Source organism: Bos javanicus, chromosome 25 (genome assembly GCF_032452875.1).
Source record: "Bos javanicus breed banteng chromosome 25, ARS-OSU_banteng_1.0, whole genome shotgun sequence".
In the NCBI taxonomy this organism is placed as follows: domain Eukaryota; kingdom Metazoa; phylum Chordata; class Mammalia; order Artiodactyla; family Bovidae; genus Bos; species Bos javanicus.
Window position 1 is genome coordinate 42,428,631 of NC_083892.1, and position 23,686 is coordinate 42,452,316.

The following is a 23,686-nucleotide window of genomic DNA, read 5'->3' on the forward strand; positions in this document are numbered from 1 at the left end:
GAAAAAAAAAAAAAAAAAGTAAATGATAAAGGAAGAAGGAAAAGGAAGAAAAAAGGGCAGCGGAGAGAGAAAAGGAGCTGCAGAAATGAATCCAAAGTTGCAGGAAGCCTATGCCTTTCTAAATGAGCTCGCTTTGGGTCTTGAGCAACGGCCCTGAAGGGAGAAAAGCATATGTGGCACTCTGCTGGCATCTTTTGGTGCTAGGACCCTGAACGCTAGAAGAGTGTCCAGTGAGAACGCATAGAAATTGGGGAGGACCTCGCTGGAGCGCAAAGTTGAGGCAAGGGTTTATTGTTGTCCGGGGAGGGGTTGTCCTCAGGCAGGGGTCTGGGGTCGGGAGACCCCTAAAGGGGAGAGGTTCGGTGGGCAGACATATGTTTCCACACGTGTGTTAGGATGTGAATGGTGAGCCCACGGAAGTCCTGTGCAGCCGGCATTTGTGTGCTGAACTTGGAAGCCCCGCAGTGAATCTCTAGCGGGCAAGGCTGGAAGGCCCAATGCCCCCGAATCATTTGCATCCTGAGCCCTTTGGTCCAGGGGGTCAGGTCGGAAGTGCGTGTGGGGCCTCGTCAAGGGGAATTCCCCGAGAAAAGTGTGGGTGGCTGGATGGCGGGAGTGGGAGTGGGCACGCCCTCGGCCGCCTCAGCCAATGAGGAGCCTGCACGTGCGGGGGTGGGGCTGTGGGGAAGCCCCCAAAGGCCCGAGGGGGCGGGGCCCAGGCCCTTTTCTGGAGCCGGACCGTCTGAGGGAAGGAGGCGTCGGCGTGCAGCTGCAGGTAGGAGATGGAAACCCTCGTGGGCCTTGTGTGCAGAGCCCCGGGGGCTGCTTCTGAGCACGGGGGCGGTGTGTGTCCGTCTCCCTTCGACGTCTTCCCCGGAGGGCAAGGTTGTGGGCCCAGCGCCGCTGGTGCGGATGCCCTTCGGGGACCCTCTGTCCCTGAGGGGCCGTCGCCGGCGCTTGGGCGTCCCCAGCGGGGTGACTTGGCTCCTGGGTCAGCAGGGCTGACGCCTGGCCAGAAAGGCGCCCTGAGTTGGAAGGGGCCGTGGGGGGTGGGGGCTGGGCTTCAGAACCTGGGGAACACCTGCTACGTGAATGCGGCGCTGCAGTGTCTGAGCCACACGCCGCCCCTGGCCAGCTGGATGGTGTCCCAGCAGCACGCCACCCTCTGTGCGGCCCGCAGCGCCTGCACGCTCTGTGCCATGCGAGCTCACGTGACCCGAGCCCTCCTTCACGCGGGAGAGGTGATCCGGCCCCGCAAGGACCTGCTGGCGGGCTTCCACAGACACCAGCAGGAAGATGCCCACGAGTTTCTGATGTTCACTCTGAATGCCATGCAGCAAGGGTGCTTGAGTGCATCCCAGCCGTCGGGCCATGCCTCCGAGGACACCACCGTCATCCGTCAGATCTTCGGCGGGACCTGGAGGTCTCAGATCCAGTGTCTCCGCTGCCTCGGTGTCTCGGACACGTTCGACCCTTATCTGGACATCAGCCTGGATATCACGGCGGCTCAGAGTGTGGAGCAAGCTCTGAGAGAGCTGGTGAAGCCCGAGAAGCTGGACGCGGACAATGCCTATGACTGTGGCGTCTGTCTCCGGAAGGTGCCTGCCACCAAGAGGTTGACTTTGCACAGCACCTCCCAGGTCCTGGTGCTGGTGCTGAAGCGGTTCACACCGGTGAGCGGGGCCAAAAGGGCTCAGGAGGTGCGCTATCCCCAGTGCCTGGACCTGCAGCCCTACACGTCCGAGCGGAAGGCAGGGCCACTGGGCTACGTGCTCTATGCCGTGCTGGTGCACTCCGGGTGGAGCTGTGAGCGAGGACACTACTTCTGTTACGTCCGAGCGGGCAACGGCCAATGGTATAAGATGGACGATGCCAAGGTGACCGCCTGTGACGAGACCGCTGCCCTGAGCCAGAGCGCCTACGTCCTGTTCTACGCCCGGGAGGGTGCGTGGGAAGGGGGCGCTGGGGGAGGGGCAGCGGCCGCCGTCGGGGCTGACCCCACAGACCCCGGGCAGCCTGCAGGAGACGCCAGCGGCAGAGCTCCTGGGCCGGAGGAGTCCCCGGGGGACACAGAGGTCGAAGGGATGAGCTTAGAGCAGTGGAGACGCCTGCAAGAACACAGCCGACCGAAGGCGGCCTTGGAGCTGCGGAAGGTCCCGTCTGCCCTGCCGGCCGGCGCAGTCGTGATTCACCAGTCCAAACACGGAGGAGGGAGAAACCGCACGCCGCCCCAACAGGAGCACGAGCGGCTCGACCGTCCCAGCACGGACACCCCGCCTCCGGGGCCGAGGAACGTCGGCAACGGCCCTTGTGCCAGCGGGAGGGCCAGAGCCACCAAGGGGAAGAACAAGAAGCCGCGGCCGTCTCTGGGGCTGTGGCGGTAGGTCGGCTCTGACGCACATGCGTGCAGACGCCCAGGCACACGCTGTGTGGGGCACGCCCTGTGTGACGCACCAAGAGTTCCGACGCGGAGCGAGTTCCTCTCGGCCGTGTGCGTGATGCAGCCTCCTGGGAAAAAGCGGGGCCTGGAGTGTGCCCGGGGTCTCGGTGTTCACTTGGGACGGGCTCGTGCCTGAGCGGCTGAGCTCTGGAGGGCTGGCTCTGCTGGGAAGTCGCTGGAGAGGATGGGGTGATGGGGTGCATGAGCGGGCCTGGGCACGGTCCGAGGGCCTCCCACTTCTGCGAGGGTGGGAGAGTCCTCTCGGGATGGGACTTTGGGTGTGGGTTTGCCTTTCGTTCCCCGTCTCCGTTCCCTGGCCGCACCGCTGGCCTCGGGTGAGTGACGCGGCCTGGAGACGCCTCACAGAGCGCTCACAGCCAGCCGAGCAAGGAGAAGATCTCGGGAGCCCTTCGGGGGGCAGGGAAGAGCGGGTGCAGGTCCATGAACCGTCTCCTTCCGGCCGGTCAGGCTCTCGAAAATGCCCCAGACGTCGAGAGGCGTCCGGGGAGAAGACGGGCAAGCAGCCTTTATGGGTGTCTGTCCTTGGGAGGCCTCGTGCTACTTGGCGGAGGGTCCGGCAGGAATGAGGCGGGGATGCGCGCGTCCCCGGCACGACGCTCGTCCGCAAAGATCCCTGGGGCTCCATGTCCGGTGCAAGGAGTACGCTGGAGAAGCTCCAAGTGCCAAACAGGAGAAGCGATCCACAAGGCCATGAGCACCGCCACCAGCACCACCAGCACCACCAGCACCACCAGCACCACCAGCACCAACACGAAGGCCAAGGGGAGAAAGGCAACCCAACCAGTCCCAAAGAAACTTCTCCACCAGCATCGCACCGGTGCCTGAGTGGAGACATGTCGCGCAACGTTCATTTCTGAAAGCAAAGGTCCTCCCCGCACTGAGGAAAGACCCGAGCCTACCCTAGATTGTGATAGCAAGACAACTGGACTTCCGACTCTGCCCGTCCTGTCTGGCAGTCTCATCCAGCTGGGCCCCGGGCAAACGCCTCTGGACGCGAGGAGATGCGGCCGGCCTCCAAAGTGCCTGGGGCGGTGGGGAAGCTGTCCTCCCCTAGCTGCTTTCTCGACTGCCTCATGGGCCCGTGACCCGCTGGAGGGGCACCTGAGGCCCCTTATCGACCACCTCTTGCGTTTTTCTTTCTTTGGCTTGGCTGATGGCTTCAAACCCCAAACCCTCCATCAAACGGCAGACCGGGAAGTTGCGATGTAACATCTCCGACCTCGAGGGCCAACTCTGGCTCCTGACTGCGCTAGTCGGCGTGGCAAGGAACAGAGAACGTTCCGATGGCTTGTTTCCCCCGCATGGCTACCTACGCCGCACCATGCCCTCCGCACGTAGAGAGGACAAAGAATGATGAGCAGTATCTTCCCCCGAGAACACGAACAAGCGTGCCCTGCACGAGGAAGCGGAGCCACCCACAGTCCGCCCTCATCATCACCACGCATCTTCCTCCGCCCCATCGTCTCAAATGGACTTACTGCTTGCCCCATCCACACCCTCTGAAGAAGGAGGAGGAGGAGGAGGAGGAGGAGGAGGAGAATGTCGATTGGGGTGGCGTGACAGAGGGAAAGGGAAGGTGGCCTTATGCTGGGCGAAATCCGTGCAAAAGAGAGAAAACTCCTGGCTGATCTCGTTTCTCTGTGCCATGGGAAGGAGGTAAGGGGACAGCAAGGGTGTGAGCACTTGGATCATAAAGCACAAAGCGGTAGGCTCCTAGGATGGGATGGGGGGAGCGGGAGGTGGGAGGGGTGCAATAGGCTAAGGAAGTAAACGGGGTCAGGGCCCTTCTTTCCTAGTAAGGACCAACGGAATCAACACTCCAGCTATGGTAAACCTGTGGACGGTCAAACCCCCATAGTCCTGGAAGGCAAGCATAATGTCCAGGACGGGAGAGCCAACAAACACACATGTCACACACCGAGAAGGACAGCAAGAGTCATCCTCCTCCAGGAGGGAAACCTTTTTATACCTTGAGTTATACCGCATTTTGAGCCCCGGAATTCGAAAGACGACTGTATGAGTCAACTAGTGTATATAAAAGAGAGAAAGAGAATAAAAGCAACAAAAAAATAACAAAATGAACACAAAATTTAAAAAAAAGTTTAAAAATAAATGGAAAAAAAAAAAAACTCAAAAACCCCTAAAACACCAAGCAGGAAAAAAAAAAAAAAAAGTAAATGATAAAGGAAGAAGGAAAAGGAAGAAAAAAGGGCAGCGGAGAGAGAAAAGGAGCTGCAGAAATGAATCCAAAGTTGCAGGAAGCCTATGCCTTTCTAAATGAGCTCGCTTTGGGTCTTGAGCAACGGCCCTGAAGGGAGAAAAGCATATGTGGCACTCTGCTGGCATCTTTTGGTGCTAGGACCCTGAACGCTAGAAGAGTGTCCAGTGAGAACGCATAGAAATTGGGGAGGACCTCGCTGGAGCGCAAAGTTGAGGCAAGGGTTTATTGTTGTCCGGGGAGGGGTTGTCCTCAGGCAGGGGTCTGGGGTCGGGAGACCCCTAAAGGGGAGAGGTTCGGTGGGCAGACATATGTTTCCACACGTGTGTTAGGATGTGAATGGTGAGCCCACGGAAGTCCTGTGCAGCCGGCATTTGTGTGCTGAACTTGGAAGCCCCGCAGTGAATCTCTAGCGGGCAAGGCTGGAAGGCCCAATGCCCCCGAATCATTTGCATCCTGAGCCCTTTGGTCCAGGGGGTCAGGTCGGAAGTGCGTGTGGGGCCTCGTCAAGGGGAATTCCCCGAGAAAAGTGTGGGTGGTTGGATGGCGGGAGTGGGAGTGGGCACGCCCTCGGCCGCCTCAGCCAATGAGGAGCCTGCACGTGCGGGGGTGGGGCTGTGGGGAAGCCCCCAAAGGCCCGAGGGGGCGGGGCCCAGGCCCTTTTCTGGAGCCGGACCGTCTGAGGGAAGGAGGCGTCGGCGTGCAGCTGCAGGTAGGAGATGGAAACCCTCGTGGGCCTTGTGTGCAGAGCCCCGGGGGCTGCTTCTGAGCACGGGGGCGGTGTGTGTCCGTCTCCCTTCGACGTCTTCCCCGGAGGGCAAGGTTGTGGGCCCAGCGCCGCTGGTGCGGATGCCCTTCGGGGACCCTCTGTCCCTGAGGGGCCGTCGCCGGCGCTTGGGCGTCCCCAGCGGGGTGACTTGGCTCCTGGGTCAGCAGGGCTGACGCCTGGCCAGAAAGGCGCCCTGAGTTGGAAGGGGCCGTGGGGGGTGGGGGCTGGGCTTCAGAACCTGGGGAACACCTGCTACGTGAATGCGGCGCTGCAGTGTCTGAGCCACACGCCGCCCCTGGCCAGCTGGATGGTGTCCCAGCAGCACGCCACCCTCTGTGCGGCCCGCAGCGCCTGCACGCTCTGTGCCATGCGAGCTCACGTGACCCGAGCCCTCCTTCACGCGGGAGAGGTGATCCGGCCCCGCAAGGACCTGCTGGCGGGCTTCCACAGACACCAGCAGGAAGATGCCCACGAGTTTCTGATGTTCACTCTGAATGCCATGCAGCAAGGGTGCTTGAGTGCATCCCAGCCGTCGGGCCATGCCTCCGAGGACACCACCGTCATCCGTCAGATCTTCGGCGGGACCTGGAGGTCTCAGATCCAGTGTCTCCGCTGCCTCGGTGTCTCGGACACGTTCGACCCTTATCTGGACATCAGCCTGGATATCACGGCGGCTCAGAGTGTGGAGCAAGCTCTGAGAGAGCTGGTGAAGCCCGAGAAGCTGGACGCGGACAATGCCTATGACTGTGGCGTCTGTCTCCGGAAGGTGCCTGCCACCAAGAGGTTGACTTTGCACAGCACCTCCCAGGTCCTGGTGCTGGTGCTGAAGCGGTTCACACCGGTGAGCGGGGCCAAAAGGGCTCAGGAGGTGCGCTATCCCCAGTGCCTGCACCTGCAGCCCTACACGTCCGAGCGGAAGGCAGGGCCACTGGGCTACGTGCTCTATGCCGTGCTGGTGCACTCCGGGTGGAGCTGTGAGCGAGGACACTACTTCTGTTACGTCCGAGCGGGCAACGGCCAATGGTATAAGATGGACGATGCCAAGGTGACCGCCTGTGACGAGACCGCTGCCCTGAGCCAGAGCGCCTACGTCCTGTTCTACGCCCGGGAGGGTGCGTGGGAAGGGGGCGCTGGGGGAGGGGCAGCGGCCGCCGTCGGGGCTGACCCCACAGACCCCGGGCAGCCTGCAGGAGACGCCAGCGGCAGAGCTCCTGGGCCGGAGGAGTCCCCGGGGGACACAGAGGTCGAAGGGATGAGCTTAGAGCAGTGGAGACGCCTGCAAGAACACAGCCGACCGAAGGCGGCCTTGGAGCTGCGGAAGGTCCCGTCTGCCCCGCCTGCCGGCGCAGTCGTGATTCACCAGTCCAAACACGGAGGAGGGAGAAACCGCACGCCGCCCCAACAGGAGCACGAGCGGCTCGACCGTCCCAGCACGGACACCCCGCCTCCGGGGCCGAGGAACGTCGGCAACGGCCCTTGTGCCAGCGGGAGGGCCAGAGCCACCAAGGGGAAGAACAAGAAGCCGCGGCCGTCTCTGGGGCTGTGGCGGTAGGTCGGCTCTGACGCACATGCGTGCAGACGCCCAGGCACACGCTGTGTGGGGCACGCCCTGTGTGACGCACCAAGAGTTCCGACGCGGAGCGAGTTCCTCTCGGCCGTGTGCGTGATGCAGCCTCCTGGGAAAAAGCGGGGCCTGGAGTGTGCCCGGGGTCTCGGTGTTCACTTGGGACGGGCTCGTGCCTGAGCGGCTGAGCTCTGGAGGGCTGGCTCTGCTGGGAAGTCGCTGGAGAGGATGGGGTGATGGGGTGCATGAGCGGGCCTGGGCACGGTCCGAGGGCCTCCCACTTCTGCGAGGGTGGGAGAGTCCTCTCGGGATGGGACTTTGGGTGTGGGTTTGCCTTTCGTTCCCCGTCTCCGTTCCCTGGCCGCACCGCTGGCCTCGGGTGAGTGACGCGGCCTGGAGACGCCTCACAGAGCGCTCACAGCCAGCCGAGCAAGGAGAAGATCTCGGGAGCCCTTCGGGGGGCAGGGAAGAGCGGGTGCAGGTCCATGAACCGTCTCCTTCCGGCCGGTCAGGCTCTCGAAAATGCCCCAGACGTCGAGAGGCGTCCGGGGAGAAGACGGGCAAGCAGCCTTTATGGGTGTCTGTCCTTGGGAGGCCTCGTGCTACTTGGCGGAGGGTCCGGCAGGAATGAGGCGGGGATGCGCGCGTCCCCGGCACGACGCTCGTCCGCAAAGATCCCTGGGGCTCCATGTCCGGTGCAAGGAGTACGCTGGAGAAGCTCCAAGTGCCAAACAGGAGAAGCGATCCACAAGGCCATGAGCACCGCCACCAGCACCACCAGCACCACCAGCACCACCAGCACCACCAGCACCACCAGCACCAACACGAAGGCCAAGGGGAGAAAGGCAACCCAACCAGTCCCAAAGAAACTTCTCCACCAGCATCGCACCGGTGCCTGAGTGGAGACATGTCGCGCAACGTTCATTTCTGAAAGCAAAGGTCCTCCCCGCACTGAGGAAAGACCCGAGCCTACCCTAGATTGTGATAGCAAGACAACTGGACTTCCGACTCTGCCCGTCCTGTCTGGCAGTCTCATCCAGCTGGGCCCCGGGCAAACGCCTCTGGACGCGAGGAGATGCGGCCGGCCTCCAAAGTGCCTGGGGCGGTGGGGAAGCTGTCCTCCCCTAGCTGCTTTCTCGACTGCCTCATGGGCCCGTGACCCGCTGGAGGGGCACCTGAGGCCCCTTATCGACCACCTCTTGCGTTTTTCTTTCTTTGGCTTGGCTGATGGCTTCAAACCCCAAACCCTCCATCAAACGGCAGACCGGGAAGTTGCGATGTAACATCTCCGACCTCGAGGGCCAACTCTGGCTCCTGACTGCGCTAGTCGGCGTGGCAAGGAACAGAGAACGTTCCGATGGCTTGTTTCCCCCGCATGGCTACCTACGCCGCACCATGCCCTCCGCACGTAGAGAGGACAAAGAATGATGAGCAGTATCTTCCCCCGAGAACACGAACAAGCGTGCCCTGCACGAGGAAGCGGAGCCACCCACAGTCCGCCCTCATCATCACCACGCATCTTCCTCCGCCCCATCGTCTCAAATGGACTTACTGCTTGCCCCATCCACACCCTCTGAAGAAGGAGGAGGAGGAGGAGGAGGAGGAGGAGGAGGAGAATGTCGATTGGGGTGGCGTGACAGAGGGAAAGGGAAGGTGGCCTTATGCTGGGCGAAATCCGTGCAAAAGAGAGAAAACTCCTGGCTGATCTCGTTTCTCTGTGCCATGGGAAGGAGGTAAGGGGACAGCAAGGGTGTGAGCACTTGGATCATAAAGCACAAAGCGGTAGGCTCCTAGGATGGGATGGGGGGAGCGGGAGGTGGGAGGGGTGCAATAGGCTAAGGAAGTAAACGGGGTCAGGGCCCTTCTTTCCTAGTAAGGACCAACGGAATCAACACTCCAGCTATGGTAAACCTGTGGACGGTCAAACCCCCATAGTCCTGGAAGGCAAGCATAATGTCCAGGACGGGAGAGCCAACAAACACACATGTCACACACCGAGAAGGACAGCAAGAGTCATCCTCCTCCAGGAGGGAAACCTTTTTTATACCTTGAGTTATACCGCATTTTGAGCCCCGGAATTCGAAAGACGACTGTATGAGTCAACTAGTGTATATAAAAGAGAGAAAGAGAATAAAAGCAACAAAAAAATAACAAAATGAACACAAAATTTAAAAAAAAGTTTAAAAATAAATGGAAAAAAAAAAAAACTCAAAAACCCCTAAAACACCAAGCAGGAAAAAAAAAAAAAAAAAGTAAATGATAAAGGAAGAAGGAAAAGGAAGAAAAAAGGGCAGCGGAGAGAGAAAAGGAGCTGCAGAAATGAATCCAAAGTTGCAGGAAGCCTATGCCTTTCTAAATGAGCTCGCTTTGGGTCTTGAGCAACGGCCCTGAAGGGAGAAAAGCATATGTGGCACTCTGCTGGCATCTTTTGGTGCTAGGACCCTGAACGCTAGAAGAGTGTCCAGTGAGAACGCATAGAAATTGGGGAGGACCTCGCTGGAGCGCAAAGTTGAGGCAAGGGTTTATTGTTGTCCGGGGAGGGGTTGTCCTCAGGCAGGGGTCTGGGGTCGGGAGACCCCTAAAGGGGAGAGGTTCGGTGGGCAGACATATGTTTCCACACGTGTGTTAGGATGTGAATGGTGAGCCCACGGAAGTCCTGTGCAGCCGGCATTTGTGTGCTGAACTTGGAAGCCCCGCAGTGAAATCTCTAGCGGGCAAGGCTGGAAGGCCCAATGCCCCCGAATCATTTGCATCCTGAGCCCTTTGGTCCAGGGGGTCAGGTCGGAAGTGCGTGTGGGGCCTCGTCAAGGGGAATTCCCCGAGAAAAGTGTGGGTGGTTGGATGGCGGGAGTGGGAGTGGGCACGCCCTCGGCCGCCTCAGCCAATGAGGAGCCTGCACGTGCGGGGGTGGGGCTGTGGGGAAGCCCCCAAAGGCCCGAGGGGCGGGGCCCAGGCCCTTTTCTGGAGCCGGACCGTCTGAGGGAAGGAGGCGTCGGCGTGCAGCTGCAGGTAGGAGATGGAAACCCTCGTGGGCCTTGTGTGCAGAGCCCCGGGGGCTGCTTCTGAGCACGGGGGCGGTGTGTGTCCGTCTCCCTTCGACGTCTTCCCCGGAGGGCAAGGTTGTGGGCCCAGCGCCGCTGGTGCGGATGCCCTTCGGGGACCCTCTGTCCCTGAGGGGCCGTCGCCGGCGCTTGGGCGTCCCCAGCGGGGTGACTTGGCTCCTGGGTCAGCAGGGCTGACGCCTGGCCAGAAAGGCGCCCTGAGTTGGAAGGGGCCGTGGGGGGTGGGGGCTGGGCTTCAGAACCTGGGGAACACCTGCTACGTGAATGCGGCGCTGCAGTGTCTGAGCCACACGCCGCCCCTGGCCAGCTGGATGGTGTCCCAGCAGCACGCCACCCTCTGTGCGGCCCGCAGCGCCTGCACGCTCTGTGCCATGCGAGCTCACGTGACCCGAGCCCTCCTTCACGCGGGAGAGGTGATCCGGCCCCGCAAGGACCTGCTGGCGGGCTTCCACAGACACCAGCAGGAAGATGCCCACGAGTTTCTGATGTTCACTCTGAATGCCATGCAGCAAGGGTGCTTGAGTGCATCCCAGCCGTCGGGCCATGCCTCCGAGGACACCACCGTCATCCGTCAGATCTTCGGCGGGACCTGGAGGTCTCAGATCCAGTGTCTCCGCTGCCTCGGTGTCTCGGACACGTTCGACCCTTATCTGGACATCAGCCTGGATATCACGGCGGCTCAGAGTGTGGAGCAAGCTCTGAGAGAGCTGGTGAAGCCCGAGAAGCTGGACGCGGACAATGCCTATGACTGTGGCGTCTGTCTCCGGAAGGTGCCTGCCACCAAGAGGTTGACTTTGCACAGCACCTCCCAGGTCCTGGTGCTGGTGCTGAAGCGGTTCACACCGGTGAGCGGGGCCAAAAGGGCTCAGGAGGTGCGCTATCCCCAGTGCCTGGACCTGCAGCCCTACACGTCCGAGCGGAAGGCAGGGCCACTGGGCTACGTGCTCTATGCCGTGCTGGTGCACTCCGGGTGGAGCTGTGAGCGAGGACACTACTTCTGTTACGTCCGAGCGGGCAACGGCCAATGGTATAAGATGGACGATGCCAAGGTGACCGCCTGTGACGAGACCGCTGCCCTGAGCCAGAGCGCCTACGTCCTGTTCTACGCCCGGGAGGGTGCGTGGGAAGGGGGCGCTGGGGGAGGGGCAGCGGCCGCCGTCGGGGCTGACCCCACAGACCCCGGGCAGCCTGCAGGAGACGCCAGCGGCAGAGCTCCTGGGCCGGAGGAGTCCCCGGGGGACACAGAGGTCGAAGGGATGAGCTTAGAGCAGTGGAGACGCCTGCAAGAACACAGCCGACCGAAGGCGGCCTTGGAGCTGCGGAAGGTCCCGTCTGCCCTGCCGGCCGGCGCAGTCGTGATTCACCAGTCCAAACACGGAGGAGGGAGAAACCGCACGCCGCCCCAACAGGAGCACGAGCGGCTCGACCGTCCCAGCACGGACACCCCGCCTCCGGGGCCGAGGAACGTCGGCAACGGCCCTTGTGCCAGCGGGAGGGCCAGAGCCACCAAGGGGAAGAACAAGAAGCCGCGGCCGTCTCTGGGGCTGTGGCGGTAGGTCGGCTCTGACGCACATGCGTGCAGACGCCCAGGCACACGCTGTGTGGGGCACGCCCTGTGTGACGCACCAAGAGTTCCGACGCGGAGCGAGTTCCTCTCGGCCGTGTGCGTGATGCAGCCTCCTGGGAAAAGCGGGGCCTGGAGTGTGCCCGGGGTCTCGGTGTTCACTTGGGACGGGCTCGTGCCTGAGCGGCTGAGCTCTGGAGGGCTGGCTCTGCTGGGAAGTCGCTGGAGAGGATGGGGTGATGGGGTGCATGAGCGGGCCTGGGCACGGTCCGAGGGCCTCCCACTTCTGCGAGGGTGGGAGAGTCCTCTCGGGATGGGACTTTGGGTGTGGGTTTGCCTTTCGTTCCCCGTCTCCGTTCCCTGGCCGCACCGCTGGCCTCGGGTGAGTGACGCGGCCTGGAGACGCCTCACAGAGCGCTCACAGCCAGCCGAGCAAGGAGAAGATCTCGGGAGCCCTTCGGGGGGCAGGGAAGAGCGGGTGCAGGTCCATGAACCGTCTCCTTCCGGCCGGTCAGGCTCTCGAAAATGCCCCAGACGTCGAGAGGCGTCCGGGGAGAAGACGGGCAAGCAGCCTTTATGGGTGTCTGTCCTTGGGAGGCCTCGTGCTACTTGGCGGAGGGTCCGGCAGGAATGAGGCGGGGATGCGCGCGTCCCCGGCACGACGCTCGTCCGCAAAGATCCCTGGGGCTCCATGTCCGGTGCAAGGAGTACGCTGGAGAAGCTCCAAGTGCCAAACAGGAGAAGCGATCCACAAGGCCATGAGCACCGCCACCAGCACCACCAGCACCACCAGCACCACCAGCACCACCAGCACCAACACGAAGGCCAAGGGGAGAAAGGCAACCCAACCAGTCCCAAAGAAACTTCTCCACCAGCATCGCACCGGTGCCTGAGTGGAGACATGTCGCGCAACGTTCATTTCTGAAAGCAAAGGTCCTCCCCGCACTGAGGAAAGACCCGAGCCTACCCTAGATTGTGATAGCAAGACAACTGGACTTCCGACTCTGCCCGTCCTGTCTGGCAGTCTCATCCAGCTGGGCCCCGGGCAAACGCCTCTGGACGCGAGGAGATGCGGCCGGCCTCCAAAGTGCCTGGGGCGGTGGGGAAGCTGTCCTCCCCTAGCTGCTTTCTCGACTGCCTCATGGGCCCGTGACCCGCTGGAGGGGCACCTGAGGCCCCTTATCGACCACCTCTTGCGTTTTTCTTTCTTTGGCTTGGCTGATGGCTTCAAACCCCAAACCCTCCATCAAACGGCAGACCGGGAAGTTGCGATGTAACATCTCCGACCTCGAGGGCCAACTCTGGCTCCTGACTGCGCTAGTCGGCGTGGCAAGGAACAGAGAACGTTCCGATGGCTTGTTTCCCCCGCATGGCTACCTACGCCGCACCATGCCCTCCGCACGTAGAGAGGACAAAGAATGATGAGCAGTATCTTCCCCCGAGAACACGAACAAGCGTGCCCTGCACGAGGAAGCGGAGCCACCCACAGTCCGCCCTCATCATCACCACGCATCTTCCTCCGCCCCATCGTCTCAAATGGACTTACTGCTTGCCCCATCCACACCCTCTGAAGAAGGAGGAGGAGGAGGAGGAGGAGGAGGAGGAGAATGTCGATTGGGGTGGCGTGACAGAGGGAAAGGGAAGGTGGCCTTATGCTGGGCGAAATCCGTGCAAAAGAGAGAAAACTCCTGGCTGATCTCGTTTCTCTGTGCCATGGGAAGGAGGTAAGGGGACAGCAAGGGTGTGAGCACTTGGATCATAAAGCACAAAGCGGTAGGCTCCTAGGATGGGATGGGGGGAGCGGGAGGTGGGAGGGGTGCAATAGGCTAAGGAAGTAAACGGGGTCAGGGCCCTTCTTTCCTAGTAAGGACCAACGGAATCAACACTCCAGCTATGGTAAACCTGTGGACGGTCAAACCCCCATAGTCCTGGAAGGCAAGCATAATGTCCAGGACGGGAGAGCCAACAAACACACATGTCACACACCGAGAAGGACAGCAAGAGTCATCCTCCTCCAGGAGGGAAACCTTTTTTATACCTTGAGTTATACCGCATTTTGGCTCCTCTGTCCATGGGATTTCCCAGGGAGGAATACTGGAGTGGGTTGCCATTTTCTTCTCCAGGGGATTTTCCTGACCCAGAGATTGAACCCGTGTCTCCTGCTTCGCAAGTGGATTCTTTACCACGGACTCACCTGGAAAGCTTAGTTTTTTCTTTATAATGCTAATCAAAACTTTTCTCCAATTAAAATTTTTATTTATAAGAGTCTGTGTACTCCAGAAAGTCACATGAGGTCAGGGTCCCTATCTGTTCATTTGTTAACGTGGCTCCATTGATTACAATTCTCCGTTGATAAGTATTTATTTAGTAATGAATACAAGAGCCTTAAGGTCCCTTTAATTCAAATTCATGGATTAGAAATGAGAAGTGAGCTTCCAAGTTTCCCACAAGTGGTCACCTCAAGCCAATCCAGAGATAGTGAACTGCACACTTTAGAACAGAATGAACTGCTAGTGACTGAAAAAGAAGATGGACACTGGGATTCTGGTGAAAAAAATTCCCCACAATATAAACTGTGGGAAAATTTAGTGTGACTTATTAGACCAACAGATCTTATGAAAACAGGAGCAAAAATGGCCTCAGTGACTTGATATACCTTAAGAATTCAAACTCAGAGACTCCTAAGACCTTACCCAGGATTTATTGGGAGAAAGTTCTTCTGGGGGCGGCAGGGGGAAAGCCATCTAAGTGTGTCCCCTGATATTTCATTTTAACATGTTCATGAGCAAAACAAAGAATATGAAACAAAAGACACCTTCAAACCTTTGTGGTTAGGCGATTTTAAATTATTGATTCAAAAGTATAATTTTCTCTTAAAATGAAATGTGATTTCTGCTTCTAAATACAAGAAGGAGTATCTGGACTTCCTCACCTACTATTGGCAATTAGAAAGCTGAACAAAATACATGAAATGAACCTTGAGTCAGAATGCTTGGCCAGAGACAACCTGGAAACCAACCCCATCGCCATAAAACCTGAGACTGAAAGTCACGTGGTGAGAAGTCCCCTGGGCTTCCTTGCCCTGCTGCTGTCCTCCTGCCTGCCCTTCCCCATCAAGCCTCTTGCTTTGTCAGCACGTGTGAGCCCACTCTAGGGCCCTGGGAAGGGTTCCCCTTACTGCAACGATAAGAGGAACAGCGTCTAGACTTCCTCACCTACTATTGGGAATTAGAAAGCTGAACAAAATAGGAACCGATTCTCAGACCCTGAACAGCAGGCAGTGTTAGGCTCCAGGACTAGGTTCCTCGAGTGAAGGTGAGCACACACATCAACCTCATGACTCTGCAGCTCTCTGCCTTCAGGAGGTTTTCACGCTGCAGCTGAGGGTAGAGGAACCATAAACATTCTGGCAAAAATCTGAATTGAGAACACTGGTGAGCTGGGAGGCCAGGGAGGCTATAATCTGTGTGGCAGAGCATCAAAAAGGAGGGAGCTACTCAGAGAAAAAGTTTCACAACTGCTTAATGATCCCTTTAAATCTTTATCGAATATCAATATGAGGACACACAGGTGAGATTCCATAATGAATAAAAACACAAAAACATAAAACATTGGTCTCACAAGCAAAAAATCAATTCCTTCTACATTAATTTTTTTCAAAATATGGCAATTAAATGAAGGCTAGTGTGCAGTACACACATACATAAATGGATATGTTTCTAGAAAGCAGTTTTTTAAAAGATGTCAACAAACCTCTTGTCATTCCAATTTTAGAATCCTACTAAAAGTGAAAAAATTAACGTGGCAATATGTCTTTGCATACAAGAGGCATTCGGATAGCTTGAGTATTCTTTAAAAATTGTTTTTAATTGGTGGGAAATTGTTTTACCATTTTGTGTTGGCTTCTGCCATACAGTGCAAATTAGCCAATAATTATATATATGTATATATTTGTATATCACTTGCTTCTTGAGCTTCTCTCCCCTCTTTCAATAGCTTTAGTTTTAGGATGGAAACGTTATAAGGAGCCCTACATTTAATGTCTAAATACTAAGGAAATTGTTAACAATGTCACACATGTTCCTAACTCGATATTATCCTTCCATTATCAGGTTTATGAATATTTAAAAATACAGATCAGTAAGTGCATTGAGCAGCTACTATTTGCATTGCAAGGGGTCAGCCAGCACCACTTGCATTAGGCTGAGACTAGGGGTACGCATAGGAGTGGTAGCAAAACAGGAAGGCATGTCCTGCTGAGAGCTTGTGATGTAGGGAAGTTGGAGGCTGACAGGAACAGGGGCACCCACGGGATTGCTTAGAGGAACATATTCCCGCCTATTTGTTTCTAATTGGAAAGGATAAATGAGGAAACAGTCACTCACCAAGACCAGACCTTGAGGCCTATTGCTGCAGAATTTGGGGGTGTGGGTTTCCAGAATGGTTGCTGCGGGGCATGGGGCAGGGCCTCGGGGGCTGTAGAGAGTTTCCTCTGCTTTTAAACGAATATGTAAGACATACTGAAACTCCTCTTTGGTCCTCTTCAATTGAGCAGCTAGCTATTTTGTGGGTAAACTTTTATCATTAATTACAGACAATGGTAATAATTACAGTAACGGCGAGTGATAACGATAATAGTAATTTTCATTATTATAGATTTTAATGTCCTTCATCTACTACAACCCATAGTATAGTGAGTTTTAGAGCGCCAAAGTTGCCTGGCCACCTGGTCGACCGTGACCACCCGGCTACGACCAAACAGCGTGAATGCCACCTGTACAAATCCGGAACGGAGGGCGGAGAAGGTACAGCACCACCACTCTGCACTCATTTCCTACGAGTTCCACGCAGGTTGCATTTCTCTCCCCTAAGCGTCCTCCCGTCGACGCGTGTTCAGAGGCTCTTTTAGAAGTAAAGAACGAGCCAGGTTCGGTAACCCTGGTACCATCAACGGACGTCTCCGGCCACTTTTTGGATCTCAAAGTTTTGTTTGGCGCTTCTCACCACCGAGCCCGGGCAGGACTAGAGCCGCGCATTAGGCGACCTCCTTGCTCGCCCGCGTCGGGGGACCCGTGTGTGGTTCACACAAACGACGAGCCCGCAAGAACAGCAGAAACTACAGGCGGTCCACGCGAAGACGCAGCTCGCGCTCGCACGTCCGTAGGGCTTGGTGACACGACAGCGTCCGTCAGGGAGCAGCCCCCCGCCGCACGGCCCTGGGCCCCCAGGCGGCGAGGACGTGGCGCCGGTAGATACGAGCTCGTGGGGGGCTGGGCGTGCAGCCCAGCGCAGCCTTGTTCAGCGCGTCCGGCTAGGCCCCACTCCGGGGTAGGACGCCCGGAATTCATGGACGGCAGGCGGGAACCCCGCAACGTCTGCCGACGGAGACACATGGCCATTATCACCCGAGGCGGGAAAACAGGAAAATGTGGACCCAGGACACCACGCGGGGCACCGTTACTCTTTGCCGCGAGCTGTACCCCAGGCGGACGAAACGTTCGAATCGCCGCACAGTTTCTAGAGACACGGCACGTCCTCGCCATGCAAGCCTGAACGTTCATGTACGGCGTGAGCAGGACGCGTCCAGGCACGGAGACGGGGCCCAGGGGCGCTCGCCAACGAACCCTGCGACCACTGTCTCGGCCAAGCTGGAGAAGACACAGACCCTGGAGCGGGGGGACCGCCGAGGGGAGACGGACGCCCCTAACGGTGACCAGGAGCCTGGCCGCCGAGCCACAGGCACTCCGGCGCTGAAGATCCTCTACCTGCCCGCTCCGAGGCTCTACGGATGGAAGAATGAGGGGAGATGCTGGTCGACCAGAGCGAGCGGCAACCTACCGCTGGCCGCGGCACTCGACCGCCTCTCAAAGCCCTGCGGATCCAATCTTCAGCAGGAGCAGACGTGCCTAGGTCACCACAGCACCGGGGTTATCGCTGCCAGTGCTGCGAGTCTCTGGAGCTCTATGCCGGTTTCGCTGGCTGAGTGGCAGCCCTTATGAAGGTCGCGGAAGGACAGGAACGCTCTGAAAGCGGCCGCCAGGGGCGCCCGACAACCGGCTCGAGTGTCCCCGGGACGAGTCGCCGGCAGGCCGCAGCGGCACCGACCGCCCTAACGCCCGAGCTCGCCCGGGGCCTCTGCCTCGGAGGGGGCTCCCTGCTTGGGACAGCGCGACGCGGCGTCGCGGAGCGGCCCAGGCGGCAGACGAGGGCGGGCGGAGAGCGGGAGGCCGCGGCGGAGAGGCCCTCCCCGCGAGACTGCAGGGCCGCAGGCCAACCTGAGCAAGGGAGATTCTGCAGGGGGCTGGGCTGTGTGAACTGTGAGCTGAAACAGCGAAAGTAAAACAGAAAGAAGGAAAGCACGGAAGACATCTTATTCTGTCATTTCAGAGTTGAGATGTTACTAAAGTACAAAAATACAAGGCTCAGAAGTCAGGAAGGAAATGACTGAAAACTTGACTATGTAATTGATCTTTTAGTCTTTACCAAGCAAAGCCAGGTGACAAGAAATGGGTGTGTGAGAACATTTGTGTGACTACATATATATTAAGAATGTTGATATCAGCATTACGTAAAAACAGAATATTTAGAAAACACGTCAAGGGATCAGTTAAGTAAGTTTTCAGTGCATTCACATAACACAAGACTATCAATATGCTTTTTGGTTTACTGCTGTTATTTAAACGAGTTAAATCTATAGGTATTGACTTGGAAAGATGTCGATGGCAAACTGTCAAATGAAAACAGAAAGTTTTAGCACTTCCAGGGGTATACATCGAAGAAAGCAATGGCACCCCACTCCAGTACTCTTGCCTGGAAAATCCCATGGATGGAGAAGCCTGAAAGGTGTAGTTCGGACACGACTGAGCGACTTCACTTTCACTTTTCACTTTCATGCATTGGAGAAGGAAATGGCAACCCACTCCAGTGTTTTTGCCTGGAGAATCCCAGGGACAGGGGAGCCTAGTGGGCTGCCGTCTATGGGGTCGCACAGAGTCGGACACGACTGAAGTGACTTAGCTTAGCATAGCATAACGTAGGGGTGTGTATATATATATATATGTGTATATATATACATATCTTTTAAAAAAGTGAAGTGGAAAAATAGAATAGCTAAAGCGGTTTTAAAGAGCAAGAATCAAGTCTGCCCTGTAGCCTGGTGTCTGGACAGAAAGACGTGCCAGAAACAAAGATGGGCCACACTACGTGCTTCTCTGCTCCCTCCTGCTATAGTCTTGGGAAGGCAGCTGGCATCTCAGCCCCTCCACCTCTCTGCTCCACTAACACCCACAGCCCCTGCAGGCAATCAGAACTCTGACTCTGCAGGCCTGGGGTTCCTATGTCCACAGTCTCTTCCTTCACATCAGGAGCCTGTAGCAATTCACTTGGTTTGCCCAATCATCCATGCCCAGAGCTGCTGGCTCTAACATATACCTATGTAGTCCTTCTTTCCATAAGTTTTGAGCTGATATCCCAAGGGAAGACCATTCCCCTCACAAAACAGGTATGACCCACGGGAACAACCGGAAGTTTGCACCTGGACCCATGATACAAACTCTGTGTGCACACTCAACTCCCAAAGACACTACCCTTTCCACTGTGCTGCTTGCATGGCATGGCCATTGCTTACTTGAAGCATCCGGACTCACTTATGTGGCAGGAAGAAATACGAAGTACACACACACACACACACACACACACACATGCATGCACACACACCCACGTACAAACATAGAGGCACACACACACCCCAGGAGCTAATCTGGACTCCTGCTAGGGATGGCAATGGTGGGAGCAGAAAAGAGATCATTGTTGCTGCTTCTCGGGTCCTCTGCGCTGGCAGACCCTGGTTGCTTTGCTGACTTCACCATGGGGAGTGCGGGCTTGGGGCACCCTAGTCTGCAGTTTGCTGTCCAGCGCCCTGCGCTTTATTCGGTCCACTCTCCCCTCTCTCCCCAATGCACAGTCATCATTAAGAAACAAGAATCGACACACACTGCATTCAATTCTCAAGCCTGAATAAAGTTTACTAGCAGAGAGAAACTGAGTTATTGTGAAGAAGGTAGTGAGGAAACTTTATTTATCTTTTTTGTAGCTACCAGAATGTTCAAATATAGTCTATAAAAGCTTAATATTTTTTTAAAATTAGGAAAAGTAAATAATCCCTCATTACTCCTTCTTGCCCATCACCACCTCTGCCCCAGCTTCTGTCACACTGGGCTCACCTGACGACATGCCTGTTCTCCTGGTTGGAGACTTCTTTCACACTCATCACTGTCCTCTATGCTCACTACACACCTAAGGCCATGGTAGCCATTCACATGGTAAATCAGGGGATTTTTCTCTAGTGAGCCTGAGGGTTGTATTTTTTTTTTCTTTTAATAGGACCTCTCCCATCTGTCCTCTAAAGCCACAACCTTTGCGGATGCTGTAACACTGGGTGTGAATGACAGAAAGAGGTGTTTCCATATCAGTCTCTGAGCTGCCATATGCCTAACAGAGTGGTGGATGTTACTGGCATTAGTATTTCCTGGGTGGTGTTAGAAGATCCAGGCTGAAAGGAGAAACCGGACAATTTGGCAAGACACAGATCAAACCAGGAGTTAGAGCAAGTCCCTCTCATTGTTTCAAGGCAAGAACTCAGCCACCACTGTCCTCCTCTGCATCCTCATGCAGGACAGTTGAAACTGACCAGATAAAGCTCAGGAAACAGAAACCATCATGAGATCAAAGCCTCTAAACCCTGCTAGATATTCCAGGCATGAGTCCCCAACCACTCATCTGGGGGTGACCCCTCCTACCAAACCACAGGCATGCAGAGATATGGGGAACCCTCCTCTCTGGGGTCAAAGCACTATGGGCTACTCCCCACATAAACAACGTAGTAATATTTCCATTTTACACAGAAAAAAAAAATGAAAGTCATGAGCTGTTATACTCTGATTAGACCTACTTGTTCAGAGTTATTTAATTAATATTCAATTCCTATGATTTACATCAAATCCCAGGAAACCCTCACAATGATCAGTTGGGGAATCTTGACTCCACAGAACAAATACCACTCTCAAACATTTCCATAACTAATTCTTCATCAAATGCATCAGGCTTTGTTCTCTGATACCCACCGAAGTCGTTTAGAGTCCCCACCCTTCCTGCTGTGCCCTCCCTTGACCCTCTGGATGCAAGTGCCTTCAGTCATCTTGAGTCCTCCCCATGTGGGAATGAGGCAGCTTTGGAGCCCTAACCTTACTTCTGTCAAGGCCTCAGATATGTGGCAAAGCCACTGTGAACCTTTTCAGTGGTGGGTGAAACAACCTAAGGGGTCATGTCTTGGTGGAAGGTCAGGCACTCTGGTCACACAGATAAGCTCTTAAACCCCCTTGCACAGGAAAGAAGCAGGAGCACATACATCATGAGTCCCCTGGTGGGTGTCACAGTCCCACAGGGCAGACACACTCATCAAATGCAGAGCAGGTTTACTTTGGGGTGAAATCTAGTTGACACCTTCAGAGGCATGATGAAATACTACATGGATTTCTCTCCTGCTAAATATTATTGGCAGAAACATTCTTCATTTCATAATTTTTGTATAGGAAGGTATTTGTCTCTGAGGAAGGAAAATTAAAATAATTACTTTCTTCATCGAACAAATTTGTGTGCTCACTCAAAACATATTCTGACATTTAGTTGACACTCTCCATCTTCTTCAAAGATAAGAAATATAATCATTTGTTTCATTTCACCCTGCTCATCTCTAGGTTTCCCATTTTCCCAGAAGGGTGTGCTTCCTCTGAATACAAGTCCCACCTACTCTCTTGTCTTTATAAGAGAGCTCGGGCCTCAGCCATAAGTTCGCCCTCGAAATAAATACCTCAGATGATATAGTGGCCCCAGGAGAATGAGAAGCTGTCGCTAATGTGGTGAGAAGTTGCGTTCCCTCCCCAACTCACCTGCCAAGTCTCCCCTGCTCAGGGCTATTGTCCTAAATGACCTCTGTGGGCAGCAGCTGGTGTGAAAGAGAAGAGTGTGCCCAGAAGCCCAGCACCGCCCCATTCTGTCCCCAGCAGCTCTAATTCTGGGTCTGGTTTCTTGTTTCATTTATTTCACCATGAGGGCTCTTCCCAGCCATCCTAGGACTTCCTTTAGAGTAGTTCCTTAAAGATCCCCAACCACCATTGACCTGGTGTGCCGTGCTATACTTCCCTCCTGAAACTGAATTCAGTTCTTTCAGAAAGATTGAGTCCGGGGACTTCCCTGGACGTGCAGTGGTTAAGAATCCACCTGCCAATGCAGGGAACACAGCTTTGATCTCTGGTCTGGGGGATCCCACAAGCCACAGAGCAACGAAGCCTGTGCACCCCGACTACTGAAGTGTGCGCACCCTGGAGCGGGTGCTCCACAGCAAGGGAAGCCGCCACAGTGAGAAGCCAGGCCCCGCAGTAGAGGAGCCTCTGCAGGTCACACTGCAGACAGCGGGTGTGCGGCAGTGACGGCCCGGTGCAGCCAAAATAAATCAACCAATTAGTTACATTTTTAAAAGACTGAATCCAGCAAAAAAAAAAAAAAAAAAAAAGAATGACATTTCATTTCTCTTTATTTTCATTCTTCTTCTGACATTTTGTACCTGGTTCTGTTAGATATTTCGGATGCTTACAAAACTCCAGGTCACAGAAAAGGAGGAATTCCCAGTGTGTTCAGCATCTCAGGGAACAGGCACACATCACTTGTGCTGAATAGTCCAAGGAGATGTGAGGGGAGCAATGAACCAAAACCACCAGAAAACCCCACGAGGAGAGCAGCCCATGGAACCTGGAGCAGCTGTCTGCGGGGCTCACTCAGGGCAGCAGAGAGCCTGCAGGCTGGCTGGGCTTCCTGAGCCCCCAGACTGCTGTGGAAGATTGCTGTCTTTCAATGATGATTCAGACTCCCCATCAGGAAAACCAGGCCTGATCTCAGCATCTCTGACTCAGTAAATACCTCCAGGACCCACCCCAAGTCCACCCTCTCCTCCTCTCTCTCAGGCAGAATGAATCAACTGCATTCAGTGCGGGCTAGGTCGCTGATCATCCTGGGGTGCTAAGGCCAGGGCTGGCCACATAACTCACCACCCGGGGATTCTCGGGGTCATAAGAACTTACCTACTTCCTCATTCAGGGTGAGGAACAGCAGTGGCTGTGACAGGCAGGACGTCCCAATAAGACAAAGGGACAGGCAAAGTCAAGGTGAAACGAGAGGAGGCTCTCTGTGCAGGAAGCTGACCAGGGCAGCATAGCCAGCCCCTCTATTCAGGGACAGGTGGGAGCCCTTGTCACCAGAAGCAAATGCAAATCAGCCAGGGTCCCAGGGCTGTGACTCACAGCAGGTAATGACACCAGCGTCTTGGTCCCTGTATCAGATGGGCACTTGTGAATCTGGGATGGCCAAGGAGAGCCAAGCCAGGTGGAAGATCGGCCCATGGAGCCTGCAGACCTTGTCACTCAATGGGCAGAACAAAGAAAGAAGGGCTGACTGGTCACCAACTCTCAGTGAGGGGAGGCGGGAAGCTTTGGCCTGAGTCTCATTCCTAGGACCTACTACAAGGTTAAAGATGGACCTGACTGTTACTAGATTCTTTTTAACAGAAGCCCAGGGTTCCTACTATACCCAGTTTCTAATGGGCCAAGGTGAAGATGGAAGAAAACGTTAGCATCATTCCTTTTTGGATTCATTTCTACATTCATCCTATATTTACTGGACATTTTTATCAATAGTGATAAAGAACAAATCTCTCTTTGAGAAGCTCATTCTCTGCTGGTAATACAGAAAGTAACCCCCATAACAGGCCAGTGGAGAGTCCACTCGCTCCACCCAGTGGTCTGGGGGCCCTGACAGTCTCATAGAGGAGGGGAGGTTCAAGTGAGTCTTTAAAAGTGAGACTTTTTTTACCTGGAGGTGGAGGCAGCTCTTGTGAAGAATGGGAAAGTTTGTGAAAATGAACCCCTTCTCCTCTCAGGTGCTGGACCACATGGCATCCCGGGCTGTTCTTTGAAATCCCCATGCCCCCGCAGTTGC

General features: G+C 55.9%; 3 protein-coding genes across 3 annotated transcripts; all 3 read left to right on the forward strand.

The window, feature by feature from the left end:
* Positions 1 to 74: 74 nt before the first annotated feature.
* Positions 75 to 4,015, forward strand: LOC133238859 (ubiquitin carboxyl-terminal hydrolase 17-like protein 6). The gene has a single exon (XM_061402455.1). The coding sequence runs from the start codon at positions 783 to 785 to the stop codon at positions 2,382 to 2,384; it is 1,602 nt and encodes a 533-aa protein (XP_061258439.1). The 5' UTR covers positions 75 to 782; the 3' UTR covers positions 2,385 to 4,015.
* A 412-nt stretch (positions 4,016 to 4,427) lies between these two features.
* On the forward strand, positions 4,428 to 9,227 carry LOC133238860 (ubiquitin carboxyl-terminal hydrolase 17-like protein 6). Its single transcript, XM_061402456.1, has one exon. The coding sequence runs from the start codon at positions 5,399 to 5,401 to the stop codon at positions 6,998 to 7,000; it is 1,602 nt and encodes a 533-aa protein (XP_061258440.1). The 5' UTR covers positions 4,428 to 5,398; the 3' UTR covers positions 7,001 to 9,227.
* Positions 9,228 to 9,957: 730 nt separating this feature from the next.
* LOC133238864 (ubiquitin carboxyl-terminal hydrolase 17-like protein 6) lies at positions 9,958 to 11,726 on the forward strand. The gene has a single exon (XM_061402460.1). It carries the CDS (start codon positions 10,029 to 10,031, stop codon positions 11,628 to 11,630), a length of 1,602 nt encoding a protein of 533 aa, XP_061258444.1. The 5' UTR covers positions 9,958 to 10,028; the 3' UTR covers positions 11,631 to 11,726.
* The last annotated feature ends 11,960 nt before the right edge of the window (positions 11,727 to 23,686 follow it).